This window comes from Gadus macrocephalus, chromosome 15 (assembly GCF_031168955.1).
Source record: "Gadus macrocephalus chromosome 15, ASM3116895v1".
In the NCBI taxonomy this organism is placed as follows: domain Eukaryota; kingdom Metazoa; phylum Chordata; class Actinopteri; order Gadiformes; family Gadidae; genus Gadus; species Gadus macrocephalus.
The window spans coordinates 17,556,987-17,572,109 of NC_082396.1; the positions used below are offsets into that span (position 1 = coordinate 17,556,987).

Below are 15,123 nucleotides of genomic sequence, written 5' to 3' on the forward strand. Positions count from 1 at the left end.
CTCCTCACTAGCAGTTTGTGTTTGGAGCCAGGGGTGCGTTCGGATTACGCAGTTTATCAATCAATTCATAGTAACGCACCACATTTAACGCACAGTAACGTAACGGCGTTGTAACGACGGAAACAGTAATTAGTTAGATTACCCCGTTACTGAAAAAATAATGGTGTTACCTAACGCCGTTATTTTAAACTGTGTTATTACATACACTGGTGTCGATTCCTGGTGGCACATTAAAGTATAGGACCTCATATTTTACCTTCACCGTCGCTCACATATTATTTACACAAACAGACGACGAACATTTTAACGATGACAACACCACAGCTGCTTTGCATCAATACGGACATTTCCAGATATATATTGCAACTCTACATACTTTAACTCTGTCTGTAAGATTTCCGAAGAACAGAAATTGGCTTTTCCAAACACCATCAAATGCAGCGTGCGCAACGCATTACCGGGCCCGCCCGGTCGAATCAGTAGGGAGACCACCGGCTTCGGAGTACTCTGTACGTCTGATTGTGTTTGGTGAGAGTAATGCAGAACGGGAGATGCAAAAGTGTTAATTTGGCTCTTGGTAGCCGAACTTTAGTGCACGTAGTACAGACAGGAATATACATAACGGTGCGAAATCTTCTCTCTCACACACTAACACACAGACACACACAGCAACAGAGGCATGTATGGGTGTGCCATACACACAGCCAGACCCCCCCACCCCCCACCACACACAAACCCACACACCAAACAGTCTCACCGGAGAGCACACCACAGGGCTGTGTAATCTGCTTTAAATTTTTCCATCCGCCCCCCCAAAAAGGAGAGAGGGGAAAAAAAGCATCCGCAAAACAAATCAGTTGAGTGTGAAATTCTCCAAACATTGGGCATCTAAATCACATGGTGCCGAGCAGCAGCCGCAGACTCCCCCTGCTCGCAGTTACCCCGTGCACTTGGCTGGGGCCCCTCAGCCCACTCCTCTCCTCCGCCGCTAATGGTACCATGCCCTGTCAGCCCCGCAGTGTTGCTGGGGAGGGGGGGGCGCCATTACTGCTACATCTAGAATAACGGCAGCATGACCTGCCAGGGAAACACAAGGCGCTGTGATGCTGGCGTGGGAGATCAGATATGGACGTGCTGAGGTGGGGGGGGAGACAGAGAGAGAGAGAGAGAGAGAGAGAGAGAGAGAGAGAGAGAGAGAGAGAGAGAGAGAGAGAGAGAGAGAGAGAGAGAGAGAGAGAGAGAGAGAGAGAGAGATACCCCCCATATTTTGTTGATGGTGAGAGGAGGAGGAGGACGGGGTTTTGAGGTGAATGCATCTCCATCTGTCACTCGCTGCTGGGACGTTCCCCTTTGATGTTCATCACAACGCCTTCTCTGTGTTCTCCTCGTATATGTGATTATAGAAATACATTACAGAGTCTCTCTGGGTGCATGTCTTCCTCTTTTCTCACGTTTAATGTTGCAGGGTAGAGGTCGTTCATCAGGGCAACGGCAGGATGTGCCTTGTGTTAATATCGACGAGTAAATAATAAGTCATAAAGTAAAAGGCCATAAAGAATACGCATGCAGCCTGAACGGTTAAACCCAATTAAATTATGAATTAACTCATCCGTCTCCTCTTCCCCACATGACTCTCCCGCTAGGCATGGCCATTGCCAGCGCCCTGGCGGACACGACCCAGCAGAGAGCCCTGGAGCTCAAGGACCGAGGCCTGAAGCACCGCAAGCACTACACAGGGCACCACCAGGGGACCTGCGTATGAGCCCAGCGCCTCACCGGGACCCCCCCCCCCCCGCCCCCCCCCCGAGACGCCGTCGACCTTGGTGATTGTTTCGCCGGACTTAAAACATTTTGAAACAGGGGATGTTCCGTTCAGACTCTTGTTGGATCCCGAGGCGGCGGGACGTTGCTCCAGATTAAGGATGTCACTGCTAACTAACCAACTAACTAACGCATCGGCGCGCACTGGTCTCACAATCCCCACCTGCTGGTCCCTTCTTTGATTCCTCCTCCAACGATGTGCGCATGCTGTTGGCAGCAGCCATCAAAGACATTGAAATGAATGTATGTCAGAGTGTAGATGCCGTGTGCGTGTCTCCCCCAACAGATACGGCGTGTAACCATTAAAGCATTCCTCCAACCCAGGATTCCTCTCCACGGTGTCCAGGGACTTAACACATGATTATCAGGTGGCCCACCACATACATACACGTGGAACCAAAATAGATTTTCTACAGTGACAAACCAAACAGTACTGGGCTAAGCTTGAGAGGCAGTGGATAATTTGAGGGAGAACTAAATGGGAAAAAAGTTGAAATGCACAGTACAGCGGTGAACACTGCAATGGAATCTTATCATGTGGCTGTCACATGACCATACAGATTGCGCGCAGACAAATGTCTTTACATGTTTTTTGTTTTGTTTCTTGGCATCATTTATAGCTGTCAACATTTTATAGCTGTTATTAATGTGAGACTGTTAATCTGCATCTTGTTACGGGAATTATTGGATGTGATTGATTACTGCCTAGATTTGTAGTGGTTTATGTTTTCGTTTTCTTCCCGGATCCCTTCCTGCACTGATGTTGGTCAAGGTGTGGACGGTAAGCTCAGGTGTTCTGCTGTCTCCTACCCATGGGGGCTGCTCTGCCTCGTTGGAAATCCATATGCACTGAGTTTCTTCAACCACCGAGTTTCACCCCTCTTTGTGGGACGATATTATGCAACACATCAACCATCGTATGTTACATTGTGTGTTAGTATAAGCTGTGATGTAGCATCGGTAGAGGAGTGCGTTACAGACGGTTATCATCTTCATACGTATAAAGTGATGGCAGTGGAGCTACAGTGACTTGAGTTCTCTATAGAGTGGCGAAGTCACGCCCCTTCCGGTAGAGCCCATGGGACCTTTGAGATCGAAAAATATGAATGGGTTACAATTGAGAGAAAGTAATTATCTTCTGGTCCCAATCTTTATATGCCCCGGATTACACATATGTTGTTAGTGGATTTAAGTGATAATTTTTCACGTCAAGAGTTTGACCATTTATTGTGCAATTGTTCAGTTAAAGGCTGTAGAGAAAACACAATAAGAAAGACAACAGGTCTCGTGTGTGACGTCACGTTCCCTGCGACTGGCGTGGACAAGACCAACAATCTCCCCATCGGCATAACTGAAACTCTCCACATGCCCCGACTTATAATGTTTTTCACCTCTTTCGATGCTTTTATCCTCCCCTTAGAAAAAAGCGATGAAGTTGAGCAGAGAGATCGTCATGTCTGTACCACAGTTCCAAGTGCGGGTGGTGATGTATATCATTCGGGTCGAGAGCAGCGAAGAGCTGTAGTTCACAAAGCGGCCTCACACAAAACCTTATCAACCTTATTAACAACATTATCAAACTTCTTCGCAAATTTCTTTGTTTCTTTGCATGAAAAATTATCATTTAAATCCAAAAACAACATATGTGTAATCCAGGGCATATAAAGACTGGGACCAGAAAATAATTACTTTCTCTCCATTGAAACCCATTCATATTTTTCAATCTCATAGGTCCCATGGTCTACCGGAAGGGGTGCGACTTCGCCACTCTATAGTATCCCCTTCATTCCTCTTTGTGTCATATCATAAGCCCCATGGTTTTAACATGTTTATCTTAACTAATGTGTTTATTTATTTATCGCTTATCATTATGCAAAGAAATTATAATTTTTACAGAGTGTTTGCAAGTGCACTAGGCATTTTTATTCTGAAAAAAAACGGTTTTGAGTCTTTTCAAAGAGTGACAGTGCTTGTAGTATTACTCGTTATAAAGTTTATGATGTCAGGGTTTCATTTACATTGAACTCACAAAAAAAACAACAACACAGTATGCAAATTGTAGGATTTGTGTGATGTCGAAAGATTACGTTACGTACGGCTGCATCATGCCTGTTTGCGTTCCCTATCATCTTGGTAATCAACAGCATGAGCAGCAACAGCAAATTGCTGACGATATTCAACCATATGTAGAGGGCTCCATCGAAATCTGATCGCTTCTGATCAAGTGTCTGTATATTGGTGCCACATGACCAACTGAACAACCAATCAAACAAAAAACAACAACACCATTACACCCAATTAGTTACTTTTGTAATCTATGGGAACCAATGGCAGCTCAGCACATTGTTTGTATGGTTACAACTCTTCATTAAATGTACATTTACTATTAAAACATTTCCAATGCCTGTCTACTTGTTGTGTGTATCAGGATATGCCTGGTGTTGTGGGGATTGGTATTATTGTGAGTTCTCTGGATGTCAATAGGGTCAGATAACAAGCCAAGCCGACGTATATGTTTTGCCACCCAACAAGCTTGATAAAGTTGCACATATGGGCTGGCTCAGCAGAATGCATGCTTCACTAGAAAATCATCAGCTATATATGAAGCACAGCAGAACAGTGCAGGGACGTTGGCTTTGCTATTTGCTATTTATTTCATGTGTTCATTTCGTGTGTTTTTCCTAAGGTTTTTCAGAAAACCTTTCTGTCTTGAGTGTGTGTGGATGATGGCTGGATTAACCTGCCTCACATGGTCAACTCTGATTGGACTCTGGGGCTGTTTGCCATCATCCACACACACACACACACACACACACACACACACACACACACACACACACACACACACACACACACACACACACACACACACACACACACACACACACACACGCACACACACACCAACACACACACTCCCACACGTTCATTGTATTGTGAGCAGTAGCTGTTAGTGCAAATGGACATGTGATCAGATTAGAAATTAGCATGATCATGAATGCATTCATGCTGCACCACATTGTGTATTTTCCTAGGGTGTGGTGGCACACCTTTTAACCTCTTCAATTGAAACATAAGCCTGCGATTGGCTGTTTGAGATCGAGTCCAGGGTAACATTCATAAAGTTCAATGGACAAAGTCACAGGTACATGTCGTGACTCACCTGTGGCTACATAATCAAACAGTCCCAGCTGTCAGACTGTGGAGGTTAGTCAATCTGTCCAGCCCTTTGCCAGACCGGGCATGGCTGGAAGAGAGCCAGGCAGCGGGGAGAGCAATTTCCTGTCCCTCGCTGTGCAACCGCCAGGAACAAGAAAGCAAAAAAAGAGAGGAAAAAATAAGCTTTGTTGTTCAAATGTCGAGCTCGCCATAGGGGCCGGCTCTTTCAGATACTCCAGATCGCCACCCGTTCTCTGTCTGTCTGTCAGACAGTCTGTCTGTCTGTCTGTCTGTCTGTCTGTCTGTCTGTCTGTCTGTCTGTCTGTCTGTCTGTCTGTCTGTCTGTCTGTCTGTCTGTCTGTCTGTCTGTCTGTCTGTCTGTCTGTCTGTCTGTCTGTCTGTGTGTGTGTGTGTTAATTTTGTCCATCCGTCTGCCTCTCTTTAGATCGGCAGATTTCGCTTGTTGGACACTCAGTGACTTCCATCAAACCGGACCACTCAGCGCTGGACATTAGTGCACCCCTGAATACATTAAGGGGAAAGCTCAAATCTATTAACTGCAAAGCAGATGAAAGGACTATAGGCTACTATCAAAGAACTTAATGCCGCTGCTTTCTCCGCCATTTATGTCCTGCAAGAGCTAAGTGCACTCTTTTTAAAATCTCTTTCTCAAGATGAAAGAATGCACTATAGGGCTTGGACATCAGAATGCATTATGGGATTTTTTGTTGGCAACACTCCCGCATTTTCCGATACCGAGAGAGAGAGAGAGAGGGAGAGAGAGAGAGAGAGAGAGAGAGAGAGAGAGAGAGAGAGAGAGAGAGAGAGAGAGAGAGAGAGAGAGAGAGAGAGAGAGAGAGAGAGAGAGAGAGAGAGAGAGAGAGAGAGAGAGAGAGAGAGAGAGAGGTCACAACTCACAAGCCCTATAGGCATTCAATTGTAAGTGAATCCCTGTTTCAGCTCGAATTCAAACATTATGAGATAAAAAAAAAAAGATCTGTGAAGGAGGGGGGACTTGGTGTCCCCATGGCGACTACCAACCCCGACTTTGTGATGCTTTTTGTACCTCCCTTGTGTATGACATCCAAGAGTATACCAAAAAACCCTTTCATTTAGGAAAAAAACGCTGCTGGCGTTCGGAGCAGAGTGAATCGTTCACAAACTGTCTGACAGAGACTGACAAAATATAGGGTTTGACTCGTGTTTCCTCAAAATCGCAGTCGTATTGTAGCATAAGGGATAAAATTACAAAGATGAACGTGTTCACGATAATATAAGACATTGGATCATGTTGAAAAAGAAAAACAGTTTTGAATAGACCCCCCCCCCCCCCCCCCTCCTTTAGGTGCCATGTTCACTTCACGTTACCGCGTATCGAAGCTGTATAGGAGCACTTCCTTTTAAGTCGGAAGGTAGGTTCACATGTATATTTATATTTATATAAACTAGAGGTTGAGCGAGCGCAACGCGCGTGCGGAAACTCTAGTAATACAACCCATAGCAATAATTTGGAAACCCCAGTCGAAATTTCTGAGCGCATTAGATAACAACCTTTCGCCTATAATGTTACAACATATACCATTTTGGTTCACCTATTACGTAATGAGCAGTCCCTCCAGAAAAACGCGATTATGCGATCGCATAATTCAACGCATAATCAGCCTAAGTCTGCATATTCATGCGGGGCCGCATTTTTTCAAATATGCCGCACTTTCACCGCATAAATTGCCAATTTCCGCGAAAAAAGCTGCCATTTCCCCCTGTTGCCATGGGAACGTTATGGAGTGACGTAATTACGCGACGTAAACGTCATCGCAAACCCCGCGACGAAGGCAAGATGAAGCGGTCTCATTTGCCAACAAAGATAAGTGCAAAAGACTTGTTGTTTCATTGTTACTCGACAGTAGGGGCAAATTATTTTGCACTCCGTGCAACTGCGTGTTGAACCACAGGCGGGAGTCGACGCTGGAAAACCACTTTGCCGCAGCCAAACATGCAAGGATGGTTAAAGAGATGGACGTTGAGGGAGAGGGGATGGAGGATGAGGATGAGGAATGATTGGCTAGTGTTAGAGGCTACGCAGTTAGTTTTCATTTTCACAGTGGACTGTTGTAGTTTCATTCAATGAGTTGATGCAACTTTACAGTTGTAAGATTGCACTTTTTTGTTACTCTTTTGTAAAGCTTCCTCTGTAAAACAGGAACATTTATTTTTTTATATTTTATTTATTCATTTTTACAGAAGTTGTAGCAGATACTTTTTGAAAAACGACAGAAGTTGTACTCAATGTTTTGTAAGTTTGAGCCATGTTGTAAGGTCTCAAATAAAACAAGATGAGAACTTAAATATTCCCATTTACAATTAGGGCATTTAGCAGATGCTTTTATCCAAAGCGACTTACATCGTTTAATACACACATTGACACACCGGCGGCAGAGTCAGATAGTATTATTCAGGATATGTTGTTCACACATACGGCCCATCAGGAGAATAGCAGGAGAATATCAGGATTTACACGTGTGTCTGAAAGCAGTTAGTATGTGAGCATTTGATTACATTATAAATTGAGTAAATTTATGGGTAACAGCGGAAATTGTTCAATGAAAGTGTAGCATACTATCACTGTAAAAAAAAAAAAGATAAAAAAAACTGTAATATTCTGGCAGCTGGGGTGCCAGAAAAATACTGGGAAATAACAGATAATTTCCTTCTCGTAAAAATACGGTTATTTTCCATAATTAAAATACAGTTTATAGTTCTAATTTTAACAAGATTTTGCCTTATTTTCATGTTGTTTTAATGTTTAATTAGAAACGTTCACATTTTAAAACAATGAAATTACCTAGAAATATGGTACATAAATGTTGTATTACGTACAATACTGCTTAAATTGACAGAAATGTGCTGTTCTTAGCTGGTTTTTAATGGAAAAAGGTTGTATAATAATTTATTTGATGTAATATAAGAGTATATGGACAGAAAATAATGTGATTCATCTTTCAAAACATGTAAAAAAAAAATTGAAAAAGTAAATGTTTAGTCTCATACTTACTGCTCAAGTAAGTATGAGACTAAATAAGGCACAAATAACCAACTTTCTATTGTATTTCTTTCAAATACTACATTTAACACTGAAATCCCAAAGCTTGAAATCCCAATACAACATTTAACACTGAAATCCCATTACTTTGCTCGATTAAAATGAAAATAGCACAGCCAGTGTTAGGCATGTGTAACTTAGAGCTGACTCTGGAGAATGCTTGTCCTGCCTACAAATTGCATGTCCATAGGTCCTTGGTTTACAGAGCCTAGGCTGAGCACTAAGCTCTGTAAACGGACAGGTAGTGGATCATGAGGAGATATTAACCCTAACCCTTTTTGAAAACACTAGACATTTTCAACACTGAAATCCCAAAACAACATGTTAGGTTGCATTAATTTTTTTTTTACTTTGCATAAAATTCTAATTAAATAATAAAATAAAAAAGTACATCCAGTGTTTTGAATGAATCACCGCACAACAAACAATGAGTAGACCTAGACAAACATCATTAATACTACAACAAATGTAAATCTTCCAAGAATCTAAATACTGCCAAAAGAATACAGGAAAAACTAAAGCTGCATGAGTGCATGTTAAAAGACAAGTGCATTCACAGAGCAAACATCCATGGCAACAGCTCATTCAGCAGCTCTATTACTTTAAGAGAAAACAGCAAATCAGAGTCACATTTTGGGAACGCATGAGCTCCAGAAAAAACATTAATTTGATAATACAGTAGACATGCTGCATGTAAATACTGCAAGAACAAGAACAAAGAACAGCAAAGTTGCATGTGAACAGTCCAGAATCAAGTCAATGAGCAAAAAGATCCAAGGACAACAGCTCACTCATAGTCTGTTTTTGAGAACTTGGGCTTTCTTTGAGAGCGTGGTGCCGTCCAGCTCCATCACAACTTTTTGGCGCACTTCAAACGTGTACTTCAGCTCAGGAGGGTAGTTGAGGTTCAATACATACATAAGGCCAAACAATATGGCAGCAGCTAATGCAGTGTTGTCCAGTCCTTGCATTATCTGCAGGCCTTCCAGGACAATCCCCACGTCCTCTGGACCACTGGTTGCATCATTTTTCACGACAAATATTCAATCGATTCTTTGATGGCGGCTTCGTCCTCTGCCTGCACAGTGAAATCACAAATAGATCGGAGTGAGAAAAAGCAAAAATCATATTTACAATGGAATTATAATGAAAGTGCTATTTAAAAGATTTTTTCATTTTAAATAATTTAAGCCAGTCTGTGAGCCTCTCCTTTTCTCTCTGTTAAACTTAGATGCAGACTGTACATGTTTCAAATTAAAATGCCTACATAGTGTTGTGCCGATAAAACACGAGAAGGTTAATTTTATAGTCAAGTTTTAACTTGGATAAAGCACTCACCTGTGTGTCATGTAATGGAAGCAAACATTAAACTAACCAGACCTTAAGGTCGAGCAACCAATATAAATGTTACTAAACACAACGGAAGTGTGTTGCGTAATTTGCATCAGTACAGTAGCCTAGATCTATTTCATTAAAGGGGACCTATTATGCTTTTTCGACTTTTATGACCTATAAACGTTGTTGATTGATAGTCATGTTTAACCATACTCAAGTGTCAAATAATGACGTACATGCATTTCGACGTATTCCCTGCTGACAGTCTGGGGTGGCTGTGCAGAGCGCTAAACACTCGGGACGTTTGCGATTCACTTGTTCACATTTCCGGGAAATCATCTACGTAGAGGCTCTTCTGCCACGCCCCCTTATGCCTGGTCAAATCTGCCCGCGCGCGCTTCAAGGAAGGTAACCAATCACAATGGAGTTGGGTTGGCAGGAGGGGGGCGAGGGGGCGGAGAAGGACGAAACCGAGCGTTGACAGAGAATGCTGTAAGCGCCCAGATGAGAGGAAGAGTTTCCCGAAAATCGACATTGTTTTTTGTGTATGGTTAAACATGACTATCAATCATTATAACAACGTTTATAGGTCATAAAAGTCGAAAAAGCATAATAGGTCCCCTTTAACTACGCATTTTGGTGTTCAACAAAATATCAAAATCGGTAAAATAACTTCACTCACCACGAACTCCCTGACAAGATTTGCTGGGTCTTCGTTGAGGTACACACACAGCCACTTGAGAACACATTCCCGCCCTGCATCAACGTCATCGTCCTAGGTCATGGGGATTAGAAGAGAAAGACATTTGTTTGGATTTTTTTTCTTTTTCCTCTATCAAATTTCTCTATGAATTCAGTATTTTATTTCCCAAAAATTCATTCTTACTTGAGTCATGGGGGCCAAAGTTCTCTCAAGACGCTTGCCTATCTGTCCTCCTCGTTTTTCCGAATAGCTTTAGAAGTTTGTCAGATCGTACATCCAGCTGTGACAGAAATCTGGATTGCAGGGGCATGGTGGTAATGCGCTTAAATTCTGCATTTATCTGAAAATAAAAATAAGACAATCATTTGATTACTTCATTTTCTAATAATCTTATATTTAAAATATATAAATTGGTCTGTATTGGTCTTCCAAACCTAGGGGTGCAACATAAACTTCCTCTTCCACAAACTCCTCATCCTGGCAATCAGCTGAAGAATCATGTAATGATGGTGATGCTAATGTAGTTAACACAATACCAGGAATAAAATCAGTTAGGTTATGAGGTGTGTGACGGCTTCTCTTATGAGACATAAACATTCCATAAATATTGGTTTGAAAAGTACAGCCAACAAACATGTCAGAGACAATTCCATTTCTCCTCAGATGTATGTTGATATTAATAAAGTATTCCCTTTCATTAGATAGATTTTTGCATCTACATAAGTGACAGCTGAAAGTAGCCAACTCTTTTTGAGTCGGACTAACTTGTGTTGAATGAACTCTACTTTGGTGTACAATTAAAGCATTCCAAGTCTTAAATGTACATGGATAGTGGATGGTGCGCCCAAAATGTGGATGCTTGAGTTTATAATGATTAAGAAGTAAAGACCTACTAGCTACTGCAACGGAACACCCCTTACACTGCCACATCACTGGAAAGAGAGAAAGAGGGAAAAATGTGAGGCCAGCCAACCAAATACATCCATATAGCTTTCCTAAAAGAATCGGTCAACATGCTTCACAGTTACTCTTTATCGTAGTTTAAATGCAATTCATTTAAATGCAACTCAAATGAGTTTTATTAGCTACACCTAGTTAAAATAAATGGAGTTCATGGTGCTTTTAAACTGTTGAATGGGGACCTAATAAATCACACAGGAAAGTATATTCCTGCAGGCTAATGTTATCACACAGTACCAAAATATTAAGATTAATTTTCATAAATTGACAGCAACATTCTAATACTATTAAGTTTAAATAAGTCAAGTGAATCAAATAAAGCATTTAAATACTCACCATTTCTTCAGAGCCTTAGGAACAATGCTTGAAGCAGAAGCCCGTCTCAACCCAACCGTCTCAACACCAATTACCTATACCTACAGAAAAAACTCAAACAAATATTTTATTATTCAAACATAGTTTCTACAGAACAAATTTACCCTTAAATAAACATTTCCAGACAACAGTTAAATAAAAATCTCCCTAATTTCTCATTTCAATAAGGCTATATTAAGGTAATTAGACATCAAGACCTAAAAAATACATTCTTAACACAACAAAATGAAATGAAAACATAACATATTGTAGCGTCCCTCTGTAAAAATGCCACGAGACGGAACTGGGGTTTTCTGGCGATTTATTTTCCAATTAATACACAGGCTACTGTGAGCTGTAGCCAACGCAAAAGCAACTACATCGAATAAACTGTTGGGTCAGTGAGCGTCACGTAAACTCGGCAATAGGAGCTAGCGTTTAGCATTAGGCCAATATTAGCATCACACTTTAGCCTAGCTCTCTCCCCAGAACAACGATAACGTTTCCTGGTTCTCAGCCAATCACGACCCTACAGCCTATGACATATCCACTAACTCTCTGGAATCCCAACAACTCAACCCCGTGAAATGGACATAAACAAACTATTTTAACAGAGGAACACACATAACACAACATTACATAATACCCAGTCCGTTACAATGACTGGGGAAGGCTAGGTATAGCTGGTAAAGACCAAACCGCTTAAAATATGAATGCCTTTGCTACCCAGCGATGCTAATATTAGCCTAATGCTAAACGCTAGCTGCCATTGCCGCGTGTACGTGACGCCTACAGAGCCCTCGGCTACAGACAGGACCATCAAAATTCTCACTGGCCCAATTAATATACTCACATGTTTTTACGTTTTACCAGGCATAGCAGCATAAACATAAAGACATTACCAGCGACTTTCCCCACCGTGGTATAGTGAATATTTCCCCAAAAATGCGCCAACATTTCGAGTTGCTTAAAGGGATACTTCACCCATTTAGAACCGGCGTTCTATCATTATAAAATCTCTATTGTAATATAAATAAATATATAAATAAATATCAGTCCAAACCAGTCTCCCCTTGGCCCATTTTTTCTTATCTAATTTTCTCCCGAAATGACGTCAAATGACGCGTTTGACGTCATTTCGGGAGTAACCTCTTGTCCCGCTAGAAGGGCCGAGGACTACAACACACTTTTGGTGGCAAATTTGCCGCCAATTTTTCCACCAATAAGGAATGAGAGGGGGCGGGAGCTCACGTACTGACGTACTGAGGGGGATTGAGGGGGACGGGAGACCGGAAACAGGTGGGCGGGGCAGCGAGCGCAATGCACTGTGGTAGTTGGAGGTTTTCTTACTTTGAGCCAGAGAGACCATGAAAACACTCTTTCTGCCTTTTTTCAGGCTAGGATGAACCGATTTCAATTTTTTTTTCACATTTATAATACATTTAATTATTTAATTAAAAAAACATTCATATTCCCACCGGTGAAGTATCTCTTTAAGCATGCAGTTAGTAACTCCCCCTCCCCCCAGCGAATTACACCAATTAACTTCATATTTCTAAGGAAAGTCAACTACGCTTTCAGACGATAGAAAAACATGCTTTATTCCCTAATTTCTTGAATGAGTCATGAGCTAAATTAAAGTTGTTTAGGCCTAGCTAACGAACTTTAACACATTAGTAAACTCACATTAGGCCTAGATTTTCAAAAAATACCTTGACATAAACATGTTGCTCAACCTTACCAGCAAATTAAAACAAGTATTTAGAGTGACTGACTCTAACAGTGACATATTTGGTAAGATTTAATTACCTTGAAAGATAACTCCTCAGGTCCACACCACAAGTGCAAAATGGCAACGTTCTTCTTCACCACGTGGGTGATGACGTGTTCATAGTGGGCGGTGTTCCAGACAAAACATAACTTATTTCTTACTTCTTAAAATGACTGAAACTTATAGATTTAACATCCCTCAAAGCTGTAAGAGTTCTACATGATTTATATATGTTTTGATGAGAAACATAAATCAAACGTTTTGTATATAGTTTGTTTGTTTACAGTAACATTTCTATCCAAGGCATCCATAACTTGGTCAAGTCACCATGGATTACAAACTTACATTCAACCTCACTGAAATGAATCCATACTCTATCAAAGGTTTCCATAACCTGGGTCAAGTAACCATGCATCCAAAACATTGGCAGAATGTAATGCTTTTAAGTGGTAGGTTAAGGAAACAGATGAAAAGCATGTAGTTTATGTGGTTTTATCCTGGTATTGGCCTCCTTCACTTTCCCTATGTCTGTTTAGATGTCCTTAAATAAATGTTAATATAATGTTAATAAATGTTACCATCTAGGAAATTGCAGTAATTTTAGTTATTTTCAATGAAAACATTAGTCAATTAACAAAGAAATTATAGTAAAATTACTAATTAAATAGTTGTTTAACTTTTAATTTCTCAGTAACTTTAAATGATTTTTTACTTTTTTTAGAGTTTTAAAGTTGAATTTTACAGTTTATTCCCTTAAATAACAGACAAATATTTGTGAAATTCCGATATATTTGTGAACGTATTTTAACAATAAATATATGGATTTCTAATAGTTTTTTTTGTAAAAGAACAGGAATTTTGTGTGTTTTCACAGTTACTGTGATTTCATGTTAGTTTACATTTTACATGTAAAATAACAGTCTCTTTTTGTAAATTAAATGGTATTTTAAAAATACAGACAAAATCTGTAAAATAAACAGTACAATTCTGTTATATTAGAATTGCTCCCCCATTCGTCAGCCAAGCCTTCCGACGTCCTTTGACTGACGGTGCAGTGGGCATGACCCTACTACATGCCCACTGCACCGTCAGTCAACGGACGTGGGAAGGCGTGGCTGACTGATGGGGGAGTAGTCTTTGCAGAGGCATCCGTCAGCCAATCAAATCGCTTCGCCGGGTTCTTCCCGCTTCGTCCTGCTTGTTGCGAGGCAAGATTACCAGATTTCCCGCTTTCCAGTATCGTCAGAGCCTGAGTCGCGTCACAGTGCTTAAATTTGCATACGTGATCTGATTGGATGACGGATCCGTCGCTGCCGAAAAAGTTGAACATTTTTCAACTTCTTGACGGAGCCGAAGGCTCCAACGGAACGGACGGATCCACAATGCATTGCGCGTCCGTCCCCATTCAAAGTCAATGGGGATCAGTCAACGGACGGAGGTAGTGTATGGAAGCATATATGTAGCAAAATTAAAATGGCAATGCAATTTGCAATTTGCAATTCAATAAGTAATTACGTTATGCAATTGACAATGCATTATGCAATTTCATAAAGTAATTTGTAAATACGTTATTCAAAGTGTATTTTAATATGCAAAGTGACAATGCAATCCTCAATTAAATTTGAAAAAGTTATAACAATAAAAATACAATAACATTTTGTCAAATTCTTTGAGTTCCTTTATTCAAATTGAAAAGCTATAGCGTCCCCGTGATTGCAATCCACTTCGCCACGCTCCGTGTGTTGCGATATTCAAATGACATTTCAATCCGCAAAACGGAATCCAAAACGGAATCCAAAGAGGAATCCAAAGAGGAATCCAAAAAGTAAATATGCAAAGTGGCAAACGTATCAGCCAATCAGCGTCTGGGCGGGAACTACGTCACTTTCTATTGTCTCCAAGGGTATCTCCACGGTAATA

At 41.0% G+C, this 15,123-nt stretch overlaps 1 protein-coding gene and 1 long non-coding RNA gene across 4 annotated transcripts in view; one reads left to right on the forward strand and one right to left on the reverse strand.

Annotated features, from left to right (window-relative positions):
• The window catches only part of atrnl1a (attractin-like 1a), a 222,208-nt gene extending 217,976 nt beyond the window's left edge, over window positions 1-4,232 (forward strand). For both annotated transcript variants that reach the window (XM_060073933.1, XM_060073934.1), the window contains exon 30: window positions 1,644-4,232. In XM_060073933.1, coding sequence (XP_059929916.1) covers window positions 1,644-1,762 — 119 coding nt within the window. In that variant the 3' untranslated portion in view covers window positions 1,763-4,232. The remainder of the gene's footprint in view (window positions 1-1,643) is intronic.
• A 5,491-nt stretch (window positions 4,233-9,723) lies between these two features.
• LOC132472814 (uncharacterized) lies at window positions 9,724-13,269 on the reverse strand. 2 transcript variants are annotated; one of them, XR_009529189.1, is made up of 6 exons: window positions 13,242-13,269; window positions 11,415-11,506; window positions 11,012-11,050; window positions 10,553-10,633; window positions 10,302-10,458; window positions 9,724-10,190 (listed from the first exon to the last, which is right to left on the reverse strand). It is a non-coding gene; the product is annotated as an uncharacterized LOC132472814 (long non-coding RNA). The 2 variants fall into 2 exon arrangements; XR_009529188.1 differs by lacking the exon at window positions 10,553-10,633.
• Window positions 13,270-15,123: the final 1,854 nt, after the last annotated feature.